Here is a 14751-nt window from a genome sequence, read left to right on the forward strand (position 1 = left end):
TATATATATATATATATATATATATATATATATATATATATATAATGGTCATGACCTTCATCGCATTCTTTGTGTAATTAGCGATTTAGCGCGCAAGCATGGAAGTGGCAAACCCACCTCCGATTGGACTCATCTCCACATATCTCCCTCATTTATGTCAAAATTTCAGAGATCATGGCCGGCCAGCCACAGTTCAGAAATTAATGAGGCTAAAATTGAAACCCAAATAACAAAAGATGATAAAGATACTGCATACTAGTTAAATTTTTAGGATTTTTTTAGAGTCCCAAAATGAAAATGCATGTAGTAACCATTTATAGAACTATTAGGCTGGTCCTGTAACTACACACTAGCTATAATATCTATCTTCTTGCATTAACAACTGAAAATAGTGAAAACCCATGTTCTTTTTATTGATACCCACTAGTCATCTTGTCTATCTATTTATCCATGTTCCTGTGTGTACAATTAAGTCACTTGTACAAGAAAGTGATAGCTAATATGGTATGGTATGGCATATTGGTATGGTAGGAACGTTACAGTGACATTCATGGAGGGACCAATGGTTTGAATGATACACGAGGGTAGCTCAATTATTTGATTTGGCAATGGCATATTATAGTAATAAGCATATTCTTCTTATCTTCTTCTTCTCCTTACTCTTAACAGCACGTACAAAATCTCAAGTGAGGTGGTATTCTATCTTTAGCTTTTCTATAAGGAAATCCACACCACACACAGTTAAGATTTAACAACTTATGGTGGAAGAAACCTACGGAACACTTCCTCCAATTCTCTATTTTGCTCCCCTACTCATCAAGGGTCACATCATTATCCACTAATTTGGCGGTGAGGGTAATTTAGCCTTAAATAATTAAATTTTTCAAGCGTTTTACTTTTCTATTAAAGACTGCAACAACAATAAAGTGAAAATTTATCTCAAAATAACCAGAACATTAATAATAAAGTGAACATAATAATCTGACGTAATATAAAAGAAGTTATAAATGGACGAACTCACGAACCTGGTCGTATAAGTTGGGTTGAAAGAATCCTCATGTTACCAAAAGTTGATTCGAATTAAAAATTAAGGACTCTTAATCATTGTTCTTGCCTATTATATTCTAAAGCCTCCAATCTGAACCCTATATTCTAAGCACAGCATATGCATCATTATCCCTAATCGATTCCAATCTGACTGGCCCTCTATGAAAGACTATAATATAGAGATTTGGATCTGATCCAATAGTAACAGCTCCAAGGTCATCTCGGTCCATTTCGAATCAAACCCACATGATCCAATGAATGCATAACATGGTACACAGCAATGCTTCTTTATTCAAGAGAGATGGAGAGACTTTGAATTGGAGAAGGCCAAGTTGACCCTCAAAATATATATCCATTGCAAATTGAAACAATATTACAAGAAGTAACCGCATTGCATTAATGCCTAAGTAACTAAAGGAAAATTACAGACCAATGTACCAAAGCTCCACAAACAGTAGCAGCTTCGATTCCTACATCTTCTTCAACGGAAATGGGCAAAGAAAAAACATCAGGGAAACACCAACAACATCTTTGGGTTTCGAAAGAATTCTGTCAGCAATCTCTCCTCTTCTTATTCAGTCAACCATTTACAAAACCCCAGCCTCTCCATTCAGGGAAAGTACCAAAGGAAAAAGAAAGAAAGAACCACCCACAGATATTACATACCTTTTCTTCAACTTAATACTCCTTTTTGTCATTACTTTTTTTACATCATTAACAAAGATACAAAGAAAAAAATTAATTCGAAAATTCTAGACATACCCTTCTAAACCCCACCAATTTCCCATTCTATTTTTGTTCAGACCAGAACACAGCTCTCGGGATGTTTGAGCTGTTGCTTTGCTTGCTGCTGGGACCAGTAAGCATGCGCGGTAAGGACCCGATCCAAGAGGTCCTGGGGGACAGGCTCACCTCTCCTTTGTTGAGGAGATATTCTTGCCGTGTGCACAAGTGTTTTCCACTTATCCTGCAAACCCCAAAAGCACCGTCACAAACCAAACCAACCATAATCACATGCCTAACTTCAAGCAGTCTACAAACAGAATAATAGCAAAAGGTAATAGATGAGGCAAAGATGGGCAAGATGGGTAATGTGAAATATGTTGAAAGGTAGATGGATTAAAAGAAGCGTGTAAGTAGAATATGAGAGATTCCTTGAGGCAGTTGTATTGTAACAGATAAAAGTTAAGCAAACCAGCAAAGCTATAAAGACTGAAATCATTGCCTCTAATACAAGCAAACCATGAGGCAGAACAGATCAAACTAACTTCCCCCCTCTAGTGGGCCCTACCCATTGAAAGGACTTTTAATAAAACGATCAGGAAAGAAATCAAACAATCACATGGAGCTAACATCCTTTGAATTTAAAATTTTAAAATGTTTACCCGCCTCTCAAGTTCTACTAGGAACCAGGAAAATACTAATAATAATAATGGCAACTAGAGCCTCACCTTCAAATCCACATAAGTTCGATGCTTGGCATTTTCAAAAGCTCGCATCTTCACATCACGCCATCTGTAAAAGTCCAGAGTTAAGTTCAAGGGGCTCTGCTTGTGAGTATAATAGAAACTTAAACCAGAGTTTATGTTCATGTTTCATTTAAATACCTTCCAGTACCGAGTTTCTCAACCGCCTGAACAAGTGCTTCCACTTCAGCAACAGAGAAGGGTCGACGAATTCGGCGCTGCCCAATATCGAACCGCTTTGATTTCCTGTTCCCAGGAACTACAGCTAGTGCCTCTGCACTCATTTCCGGCACAACAACCAGAGCTTTAGAATCTGTCGTGCTTTTGTCAGCGGACGTATCGGTTGGAGAGGGTGCTGAATCATGATCGCTTTCGATGAAGCTTCCTAAAGCAGCCATATGAGGCTCGAGTGAGGCTTCACTACTAGGATCAGGTGCGTACCTGATACAAAATCATCATCAGTCAGTCAAATGGTACAACTTTCTAGTCTTGGTCTGAAAGTAACCCTAGGAGAATATGCTTGGATAACAACTAGGACAGACTGATGTATATAACTCTTCCACAATTATGCCAGGAAATAAACAAAGACTCTCCCAGAGTATATTTGCATTACCTTGTTAAAGGCTGAAGTACGTCGCAAGGAAGCATACGGGGAGAATCTCCAGAACATAGCGGTGTGGGAGTGTGGGGAGGGTTAGGTTCCAAAGTAAATCCCAAAGAATCTAGCTGGTCATCTTGAGAAATTCCTGTCTGTTGTAGAGTTTTAGTGTCATCTCTTACTTTCTTTCCCTGAAGAAGTACACCAACACACAATCCACCGCCAAGAACAGCTGTTACTGCATCCATAACAGTCTTCTGCAGAACAGATGTACAATCATATTAGGATGCAAACTATGACCAATTGTCTAATGGGTCAGACAGACTATTTGAGGTACACTCCAACAAGCATCACTTGCCCTGACAAACATATGGTCTACTAGCCAAAGTATAGAGAAATGCAGAAGAGAAATCCCAAGCTACCTTCAATGAACCAATGGTTGCAGTCTCTGGAATTTCAATGAATAGTTCTGGCACCCTGAAAGACTTGATCCTGAGCTTCACTGAAAACAGAAAGAAACTTTATATCAGAACCTCTTGGAATGTTAGACGCCAATCAAGTTTAAAATGTACGTATGATGCACTTCATCAAAGATTCTCATACCATGAGAATTCCTAGATTGGAAAGTTGAATGTTGACCTGCTACTGAAGAAGATGTCGCATTGGCTGCATAATATTTTCAAACTAATTAGTAAAAAAATTGAAGAGCATGCATCTCAACATTAAGGTAATCAAATTCAGATTGAAAAGCATGTAGTCTGAAAATGACCTCCTTGCATCTTTGAACATGAGGCAGGAGCATTTCCAGTGATTCCCTTCTCACCTGAGTCAAAGAAGCTCACACTACTAATACCTCCATTGGATTTTAGAACTGTGCTACGGTCAAAAAGCCTCCTCTTCTTAAAAGGCATATTCATCTGAGATCTCTGGCGTTTGTAACCATTCTTCCTGCCATGGTAAATTGGTCGCATATCCCTATCTAAAAGATTCAAAACAAAAAACAGAGCAAAAATACAGTTAGCAAGATCACTAAATTCAACATCCTGGCTAAAGAAACTTGACAAAACTTCTGAAAAAACCACACATTTTAAGTACAAGGCAGCCACTTACAAGAATTAGAATGTGCCCCATCCTTCATCTTTGGAGCTGCTTTCCAATACCTCGAAGCCAATACTTTCCTTATTCTTCGGTCACCAATCCGCTGTGCGGTCCTTAGATACCTTGTAGTGGTACTAGGGTGAGTACACCCAGAGGAATTTTCGTCATCATCTCTACTAACTATTTTTACATCATCCCTGCTAGCAAGGATAGGTTTCTGAGGGATATGGTCTACACAAATAGGCACCTTGGTACTACTATCTGAACTGACTAGTGCGGGAGGTTCCCCTTCCCAGACCATAGGGTCCTCTAAACTGCACATATCAGCCCCAGTACCAATTAGCACCTCCCCCCTCTTATTAGTCTCATCTTTTACTATTACTTTAGCTTCACCATCTAATTTACATTCACCAGACTCCCTGTACACTGAGGAGCCTGCCTGTACTTTGCTAGTAAAACTTCCTATTTCATTCTTACATTTTCCACCCACCAACATATCAGAAACAAACCTCTCCGAGCAATTAGAAGTTGTCATTACAGAATGGCTTTCATTCTGATGAACTGGAGACTCCTTTGAGCTGCAACTTTGATTATGACCCTGTGAGATATTATCAGACACAAAGAATTTCCTGTCACAGCTACCTTGATCACAAGGTTCCACTTTCAATGGCTTGTCTCCATCCGGACAACTTTCGTTAATGATTGAGCACTTTTCTTTTCCAGTCGATGTATGACTGGAAGCAGGAGAACTCTCTCCCTCGAGCAATAACTTGCCAGCTACGGTGGCCAATAAGTCAAATGCGCCCATTGAATTGTCCTCAACTCTCTTGCTAATTGTACTCCTTCTCTGAAAATCACAAAGAAAACTAAGCATACAGATTCAAACATATAAACTGCAAATAGCGCAAGTTAGAGAATATATATATACCCTTGCTGATCTCGGAGCCCGGGGAGTGACCGGCACCTGAAAGCCATTGAATCCATAATCCAACCTCTTCTGCAACACCATTTCTCCAAAATCATACCACGATTAGCACATCAACCACAAAGAACCAGGACTGTACAAACTTCTTTCAACAAATATACACTTCACCAACTACCAGTTCTCAGAATCCAAAAGAAAAGTCCTGAAAATAGATGAACAAGCAATGAGTATTGCAAAATCAACCTCAATTGTCGGATCACGGAAAATAAATTCAGACAATGCATCTTAATATCATAACACAGTTTGCACAGCACAGCAAGAATCAATCAATTCCCAAATTGTTTACCAAATGGCATACCCATCGAACCCAGCAAAGTATCAGAAACCAAAAGCAATTGCATTTGGTTTCAAGTAATCATAGAGGTCCAAAATTGACCGACAGAAACTCCGAAAATGTTAGTTCAATTCAAAAAAACAAGGATCATAAATTCATTTCTGTAACTCCCACGTCAGATCCACGTGATCCGACTACAAGTTTACATAAACATAGCAACCCAGAATAGAAAGAAGAAAAAAAAATAAGAAAACCAACCCAAGTCTCACAATTTCTATCTCTTTTTTAAACTTAAAAAAGAGACAAACACGAAACAGTAAATGTTAATTGAACCCCATCATAAACCTTCTTCATAGTTCAACCATGAATAGCAGAAATTGCCATTTTAGACGGAATAAAAGAGAAGAGGGAAAAATGGAAAGAAAAAAAAAAAAAAAAAAAAAAAGCCTTAAACCACAGCAAAACCCCAGGTTCAAACCCAAGATACAGATCTGAATAAGAATTGTAGCCATCGAAAACAGAAAATCAGAAACAATTGAGAAAGAAAAATTCATGTGATGCCATGATTAAAAGACCAAGAGGAAAAAAAAAAAAAAAAAAGTCTAAAACCCTGAGCCAAGATCGACCCTGAAGAACACATAATTCAGATTGGATTTGCAGAAGAGACAAAAAAAAAAAAAACAAAAAGAGAAAAGTCTCAAAGCCTTGAATTCTCAGAGGAAAAAAACTTTTTTATTTCAAACGAGAATTGGCATAAAAGCAATGAATTACCAACCCAAAACTCAGATCGAAACATCAAACCCAATTTTGAATTTCGAGAACAGATCATCCATGAAAATCAATGAACGGAATCAAATCAAGTCACCAACAAAGACCCATTTGATTCCTCACAATTCACAACCGCAAAAAGAAAAAAAAAAACCCAGAATTGTCAAGGCTTTTGCTTAAATTTCACGCTGAAAAAACAAACAATTCTCTCCCCTTTCCCCACACTTTCAACCGTAGCGTTCAGGAAAAAGGGCTCATCGAAATCGGAAAACCCCACCGGAGGTTTTTGCAGAAATCATGAATACAAAAACCCACCAAAACTCACCTCAAAGTTGTAATCTGCACACACGGAAATCCAAAGGGCTCGAGAAGTTTCAGGCAAATGTAAGATCGGAGAATTGTCAGCGAATTCAAACAACAAAAATCTGTTTCCCAATTACCACACCCACAATTTTCTCACGCCCATTTTCTTCCTACCCCATATTTTCCCGGAATTTTGTTCTGAAATTTTCTTTGTTTCAGACGCAACCCATCTCTCAGATTCTCTCTCTCTCTCTCTCTCTCTCTCTCAAAATCTCTGATCGCCAAAACCCTCTGAAAACCACCCATCCTTGGCTTAAACCCCCAGTTCTTATACCATTGACCCCCTCTCACCGAACCTACCGGTAATTACCCATGGGTTTACCGGCTATAGTAGGTGTGTGGAAACCACCTAAAGGACCGGTTCTTCGCGTTTGGGTGACCCACTTTCCATGCGCCTTGAGATGATGACATTTGGAGGGCTCTGCCTTCATGTGGCTGATTCTGGCCCGCCTGATCGAGAAAAACGTTGGGTCATGAAGGAGTTTATTTTACAATTTTTTTTTTTTTTTTTTGGGTTCTGTAAATTTTGAATTGGTGTTTTTACCACATGTGGGAATATTTCTGGTCTTCTCAAATAAAAGTTGAATTGAACGGATGGTGTTTGGTTACCAAGAAAAAAGAAATGAATAAACTGAAAAATAAGTTGTACTTACCAAACTAGGGCCTATTATAAAGTTGTGAAGAAATAACTAGTACAATAACGGATTTGGAGGATATTGGTGATTTTATTGATGCAAAATTTGCCATGGATTTTTAATTGCATGTTTTTGATAAGATTAGACGTGTTATGAATGAAATCTAGGAAAACTGGAAAAGTAAGGCAATTTTATCTTCCCATTAACTCTTGTAGATTTTGTCACACACATTTTTCTTGCATCAAATATCTTGCGTGCATAGAGTAATAAATTGTTAAATTTTTCAGGGAAATCAAATTTATAATGACATAAATAGTCATCTATGAGTGTTAATTCGTGAAAAGTTTCTCAACCCTCCAACTTTCCTTCTAAACCCTAGCAGCATCTGTTGTATCGCATTACAAAATTATGACTCATATTATGTGTGAGACCTACAAAAGCAGTTGTGGTTAATCAAGTGAGCATAATGCGTAACAAACAGAATTTACCTATAAATTTGTCTTTACTGTTAAACCGTTATTGTGAATAGATTGGACGTGTTCATGTTGTACATCTGTCGAGCGTGTTCATGTTGTCTTACTTATATATAATTTCATGAATTGAATACTGGTGTGGGATCCATACTACCAATTCTAGTCGTCGAAATAGAATAAAATCAATCTGTAACAGAAATGACGTAATGTACGAAGTGTTAAATCATGAGAAACGTCTCTCTTTCCTCCAACTTTTTCCTGAATACCACTAACTAGCATTCGTTAAAATACTTTAAATGTCATATCTTACACGTGCAAATAATTTCAAATCATTAGTTTATGTCGCGACGTTTATCATTGCGGAATCATATATGTCTAACAAAAAAAGATCAATAACGCATCAAATTGTGATTTGCAACGTGTTAGTTTATTTCTTCTAAACCCTAGTGGCATTCGTCATACCAATGCCTTCCCTGTGTTGCCTAGGAAGACCTATATCAACATTCACGGTTGTGGAACATAACAAATTCATTCAAAGAAATAAAATCTCTGAACTAGCACATTCTAATTTATGATAAGTTCATTTAAGAAATGCTTTATCTTCATTCACCTTCCTCTTAAACCCTAATACATTTCGTTGGACATGATAAATAAACAATCGTAAAATGGTTAATGTTGCGAAAAATTTATGAAAATTGAAAGTTATCAATAATTAAAAGTAGACTAAATTCATTCAAAGTATGGATACACATTCATTAGCTAGAAGAACTATGATGAACATACAATTCCATTCACCTCAGTCCACAAAACACACAAAACTAAGTTACTAGAGTAAATTTATTTTTTCAATAATAGACTATATGATTATAAATGCGTATAACTCCGAGTTGGTAATTATCCTTGTCTCCATATTTACGTCTACAAGACTACATCCAGACGCATCCGTTCGTCTTTAAGAAAAAGAAGCCGAAACTGAAACTGCCATCAGAAAAAAAAAAAAAAAAAAAAAAAAAAAAAGCCGTAGAGAAACCGAAACGCTGTGAAAAAAAAAAAAAAACCAACACACTTAAGTGAGCAAGCCGTAGAGCATCAACAGTTTTTAAGGAAGAGAGGGGGGAAATAAAACAGAAGAGAGTTGGGGGCAGTTACGTAGAAAAATAATAAACTATTCACGTGGGCCACACCAGCCCGCAGAGAGAGAGGGAGAGAGAGGGATCTAGGAGTCGTCTCGGACACTACCCCGTTATTTTATGCCTTCCTTGCTCTATCTCCTTCCCTCCTCCTCCTCGTCTTTCAGATCTAGACATGGATCCGATCGACGTGAAGGGGGTATTTTCGTCAATTCCATATAAACGTTACACCTTACGTTTTTTTATTTTTTTGTTTCTATTCGTTTCCAGCAGTTATCCCGATAAGCATGTTGCGTGCTTTTCATCAGCGTTAACCTGTGGCCGTCGTTTTAAAAAGAATTAATAAATATATATTTTTTTTTTTGGTTGGTTGCGAGTCCTACGTGGCGAGGGAGGATGCCCCGATTGGTCGCTTTTTGGCGAGTGGGAGCACGATGGGGGAATCTCCGTTAGAGATAACGGCGGAGTGGCTGGTGGAGAGCGAAAAGAGCAAACGGCGGTTAATTCGGGGGATAAGGGAGGGTGGGACCGGTCATTTTTGTAAATGAAAAATAGAGAAAAAACGGGTGGGGAAGCGAAGTGGGAGTTAATTTGAGGAGTGGTGATGGCGATTAAAGTGGAGGTGGGGCCGGGCGGAGGTGACGCGTGTCGAGCGAGAGGAGTGGGGATGCCAAGTATGAAAGATGATGACGTCGTCGGACATGAACAAGGTTTTCGCTTCCTCTTCTTCTATGAGTTCTATCTCTCTATCTATCTGGACAATCTGGTTACGTTGTAAGAACGTGGGAACTTATCGTTACACGTGGCGCTGAGGGAGTGGCTGGACCCTACTCAAGGAGAAAAACAAAACTTTCTGTTCCGTCGCACTCTGTTTAGGAAAATTAAGGGGGTAGTTAGGCACACTTGGTTTAGGAGAGTTTGGTTGGAGAGTTACAATTGGTCGCTTTTTTTGTTTAGCGAACTTTTTTATTGAAACTATGAAATAGATTTTTTGGTCGATAATGCATTGTGAAACAATTTGGGTTAACTTGGATAAGGAGAGAGTCTGCATGCATGAGACAAGTATTAGGAGATTTTTGTTTTTCAATCTCCGAAAATAATATGTGATGAAAAAATAATGTTATGACATTTTACTTAGATTTGATTATCACATGGTAACATGGCAAATTTGATAATCGTATTTTTTTTAGGGCTTTCACTTTCTTTTTTTTTGGCTAAGTTTAGACCATTCGGGCTTTCGCTTTCTTTCATACATACTTGAATGTGTTTGTATATGAAATTTTAATAATATGATTGAAATTGTCATTTTTCTTTCCTTTTCCTTCTTAAACTTAATGAAGACCCTTACATGCTAAATGTTATTAGACTAGGATGGACTATACCATCTTCCCCAACATGAAACTTGTGCTACCAACTCTCACGAAACTCAACCGTCAATCACAAAGCTTATAGGGTTCAAATGTGTACTTTGCCTTTACTAATATGTGATAGGGAATTGCAATAATTTAATACATATGATTTGCATTCTTCATGATTTGAATGTTTTGGATGTGTATAGTGATATGTACTTTCCATAATAAATTTTAAGTACTTTCCATAATAAATTTAATTCACTGCTAAATTTTCCTCATATTATTTGGCTGAGTCCCTAATTCAAATCCTTACTTCATCTAGATGAAAAGTTACTTACATATACCGGTAAGCTCTAGAAATAGAGAATATTTACTCAAAACCAAAATTCCAATTCCTCTTGGCTTTTCTCATGGATCTTTGTGAGATCCCACATCATTTGGGAGAGAATAGGTAATGTGCTTTGTATGTGCAGACTCACATCCCCATAACAAGACACGTTTCAAGCAAGCAGAGCCTTAAGGTTTTGAGTCTAGTGCGGCAGCATCTCTACGGATTGCTGTCTGTTTTGGCCCAGCAAGATCGTCGTGGGTTTCAGCGTGGGTTTGGTGGCAGCAGAAAGTCGGACTGATTCCGGCTTGTGGCTGTAGCGCCGAGATAGAACAGGGAGAGAGCTGTCGATTTGAATCTCTTGATCCGGTCTCTGATTCTAGGTGGATCTGGTTTGCTGGAAGCCAAGGCTCAGCACTGACGGTGAAGAAGAGCGGGACGAGACACGGGTCTTGGCCGTTTTTTTTTTCTTTTCTTTCATCGGAGCACAGATCGAGTTTTTTGAAGCAAAGGTGATTAACGTCGAGGCTTGATTGGCGACTGGTAGCGGCGTATCGTACAGGTCGATGAGCTTTTGTCGGACTCTGCTGATCATTGGTTGAAGCATGATGGAGGAGTGGCACGGTCGGCCGCCGGAGGGTTTGCCGGCAGCAGAGGCAGCCTGGAATCAGAGGGCTAGGTTGGCCTGGGTTTGGGTTTGGGTCGTTGGGCTTGGACTCAAACCTAGAATGAGGGGTGTTTGGGCTTCTGGGCCAAGATTTGAGGAGCTCAAACTTGGGCTGGTTGAGTCTACTGCAATGGACAAGAAGAACAAGACCAACCTGTTGCCGAGGTTGTTGGCTCCTGAAGAGGTTGAGGACGGTACTGGCTCCAACCCTAAGGGGGAGGAGCTAGTATTTTCTTAAATCTCTGCTATTAGACATCTGGTTACAAGCCTTATAGAGTTGGAGTAACCTCTATGAGTTGTTCTAAGATGTTTTTAGTTGTTATTTGTACCACAATGGCGTGCTGGCAAATTAGACTAGATAAATGAGTTTTCCTTAGAATAGCGAGGTTGTTCACTTGTTCTTGCTCGTTTTAGGCTTGCTTTCCGGCGATCGTCCATTTAGACTTTAATGAGTTTAATATTGGCTTAGATAGGTTTATCCGATTAAAAAAAAAATAACAAGACACGTTTCGAGTAGGAGCCCAAGAATAAAACCGTGAGGGCAGGGCCCAAAACAGACAATATCTTGTTATGCGAACTAGGCTGTGACAAAATAGTATCAAAGCCACTCCCCGGCTGGAAGTGTGTGTCGATGGGGTCGTCGAGCCCCTAAAGGGGGTGAATTATGAGATCCCATATCGTAGACTCACTTCCCCGTACCAAGATGCTTTTTTGATGAGAACCTAAGAACAAAACCGCGAGGAGGGAAGCCGAAAACATACAATATATTGCTATATGGACTAGACAATCTTTCTCATATCCTAAAACCCTAACCCTTCTTGTGGCCTAAAAAACAAAATGTCCACTATTGTCTGCGAAAATTGACGAGTTTATTGATGGCCAACGACCTCTGATTGAAGGAAGAGGTTAATAAATATTTATTAATTAACATTGACTAATTGGTCTTCGTAAAACCATTTATGTATTCTACCGATGCGAAAAGACATGTTTTTCAGTTGGTAATTGTGGGTTTTAATGCATCACGGCGTTGCCTGAATGTCAACTATTACAGAGTCGGAAACCAATTAATTAAGTAGATAAGATAGAAAACGACTTTCCTTGATTTCCATCTCAAAATTGATTACTTATCTTTTCTAAGGGATCATACGTACCTTCGTATGAAGATGAACAAAAAATTGAAATCATGTATATTGACCCTGAACTTTATGGTATTTGTTTGAAGATCAAATTGATTGTATTCTTATTTTCTATTGAGTCGTGTTACCTGCTTAATAAACTCGCCATAATAACAAGAGAGGGGCTCTCTAGGGTTTTGGAGTTGGAACTCGTACTGGCTTGAGCTCCATGCCTTTTGAAAGCAATGAGGACGAGGAATTTGATTCGTGAAGTTTCGAAGTGCAGCTTTACGACCATATCTGATATTAGTTCTATAGGGAGCCTGATGTGGTGGAGGTTTCAAATAAATGAGTTCTCTGCATTTTTGTAAACTTTGATGTTTGGGGACGAGATGATGACATGATGTTTGATGCAATATTTATAAATGTTAGCCAAAGTCATGTTCTCGTAGTCAATTGATCACGCTGTATTCAGTAGTTTCCAATTGTATTTGGATTTAAATTCAATGGCGGAGAACAATGAGTCAAATAAATTTATTCTATCTGCCTCTTTACTTTTCACATTTGGATATAAATTCAAAAACAGTTAAGCACGACTGAGTTTACAATTAACTTATCACCCGAGCATAATAATGTTAGTGATAATTGTCATAAATCATTTGATTTGGTGCTTTATTTAGGGTCTTGTTATTTACAGGTTTGCTCACTTAAGGGACTGTGAGGGACAAATGCATCTCAACCACATATATTAAATATAAAAGCATAAATTATAACAACTTAAAACTGTGCATTCATTTTCAGCCGTTAGATTCACTTGTCCCTCACAGTCCCTTAAGTGAGCAAGCATTTTATTAGATATCTTTTGTCATGGCAACCATCTATGAGTTGTCAAATATTTTGTAATACTTCCTCAAGCATGAAATAAATTTTGACATTTTCTGTTGAGCGAAGAAAAACAAAAATTACTAAAGAAGTCATGTTGAGTGTGGCAAGAAGCACTTTCCACCCAACTTCTACTTCTACTTCTACTCATTGTTAGCAAAGTCAAGAGAGCCTAAATCCTAACTAATTTTGTACCACAAAATCAACAATTCCACATGCTTAGTTATGCACTAGTAAATTGACCAGCGCGATGCTGCGGATTTGTTTTTTTTTTTCCAAGCTTCATATGTAATAGATAAATACTCGCAATCTGAAAAATATAGGCGCTACTTAGAATATGATTTGTTTTGTTGTTAATAATAGATTAACAATAAATATGATACAACAACAACAATAAACTTTTTCCATGATTTGTAGAAATTTACAAATACAAAACAGAATTATTCTCCCTTAAAAAAAAAAAAAAAAAAGGTTATGGTAGAATTGTAATTTGAGTCAAAAGACAGGGGTAAAACCGTCACTTCATTTTTTGAACAGTGCTAGGAGCTTTAGTATATTTAGAATTAGAAGTCAAAAGACGGGAGTAAAACCGTCACTTCATTTTTTGAACAGTGATGAACAGTGCTAGGAGCTTTAGTATATTTAGAATATATGATTTGTAAATTTTTATGTTGAGTGTGTACTTTGTATTTGTTCTCCTAGTTGATATTCAGCATATATACTATAGTCACGTTACATCTGGAGTAAAAATTGACATAATCGATCTATAGTATACTACATACGTATTTTGGAGATCGATCAAGATTGGGGATCCGTGAAGAATGTTTCATGCCTTCCAGAATCAATCCAATACATAACAAGTGTTTCAAGAATAGATCATGTCTTCAGGTCCTTAGATCTGTGAAGCAAAGATGATCGAAATCATGAAAGTACATTATGTACGTCCAGCAAAAATGGCTGAAGAAATCTCCATCTTCTCTGTGCGAAAGAATCGAGTTTGTTAAATATATGAAAGGCACATGGCATGACAGGTGTGAAGAGTCACATGATCGACAAGTAAGATCGTTTGGGTTTGGCAGGTAGCTAATTAGCTCAGAGATAATCTTGCGTAGGGCACCCGCACGGACACGTGGTGGGGAGGGCCAATCACCGCCCAAGAGGGGGGTGTTTTTGGTATTGCACATTAGGGAGCAGGGGCATTTTCGGAAAAAATGAAAAACTTTCTTTCCTCTGATTGGGTGGCCGTAAGGCCACGTGGTGGGGAAGCCCCCACCTAAGTATTTTTCATTAGGTCATCCAAGCTGGCCCATATGAATATGAGCGTGGAAGAGAGAGAGAAAGGGATCCCAAGAAAGCTGGAAAAACTAAAAGTGCATCATTTCTTATTTTCTTGTTTACTGGCTGGATGAATCTCTGGCTACAGCAGATATATATGTATGATTCACCAGAAAAAAGTTAGATTTGTATAGGGTATAAAATACTATGAATACACTGCTTAAAAAAATAAATATCTTAAATATTAATAATTAAGAGCGAAAGTAAACTCGACAATACTTTTGAATGATACATA

At 38.1% G+C, this 14751-nt stretch overlaps 1 protein-coding gene across 2 annotated transcripts; it reads right to left on the minus strand.

Moving 5' to 3' along the window:
• Nucleotides 1–1364: 1364 nt before the first annotated feature.
• On the minus strand, nt 1365–6828 carry LOC133729193 (telomere repeat-binding protein 5-like). 2 transcript variants are annotated; one of them, XM_062156683.1, is made up of 10 exons: nt 6562–6828; nt 5138–5336; nt 4222–5056; nt 3935–4090; nt 3715–3777; nt 3534–3613; nt 3127–3368; nt 2655–2954; nt 2499–2562; nt 1365–2014 (listed from the first exon to the last, which is right to left on the minus strand). In XM_062156683.1, the coding sequence occupies exons 2-10, from the start codon at nt 5216–5218 to the stop codon at nt 1847–1849; spliced, it is 1989 nt and encodes a 662-aa protein (XP_062012667.1). In that variant the 5' UTR covers nt 5219–5336; nt 6562–6828; the 3' UTR covers nt 1365–1846. The 2 variants fall into 2 exon arrangements, with proteins under 2 accessions (XP_062012667.1, XP_062012666.1); XM_062156682.1 differs by having other exon boundaries at nt 3881–4090.
• Between the last annotated feature and the right edge of the window lie 7923 nt (nt 6829–14751).

This window comes from Rosa rugosa, chromosome 2 (assembly GCF_958449725.1).
Source record: "Rosa rugosa chromosome 2, drRosRugo1.1, whole genome shotgun sequence".
In the NCBI taxonomy this organism is placed as follows: Eukaryota; Viridiplantae; Streptophyta; class Magnoliopsida; order Rosales; family Rosaceae; genus Rosa; species Rosa rugosa.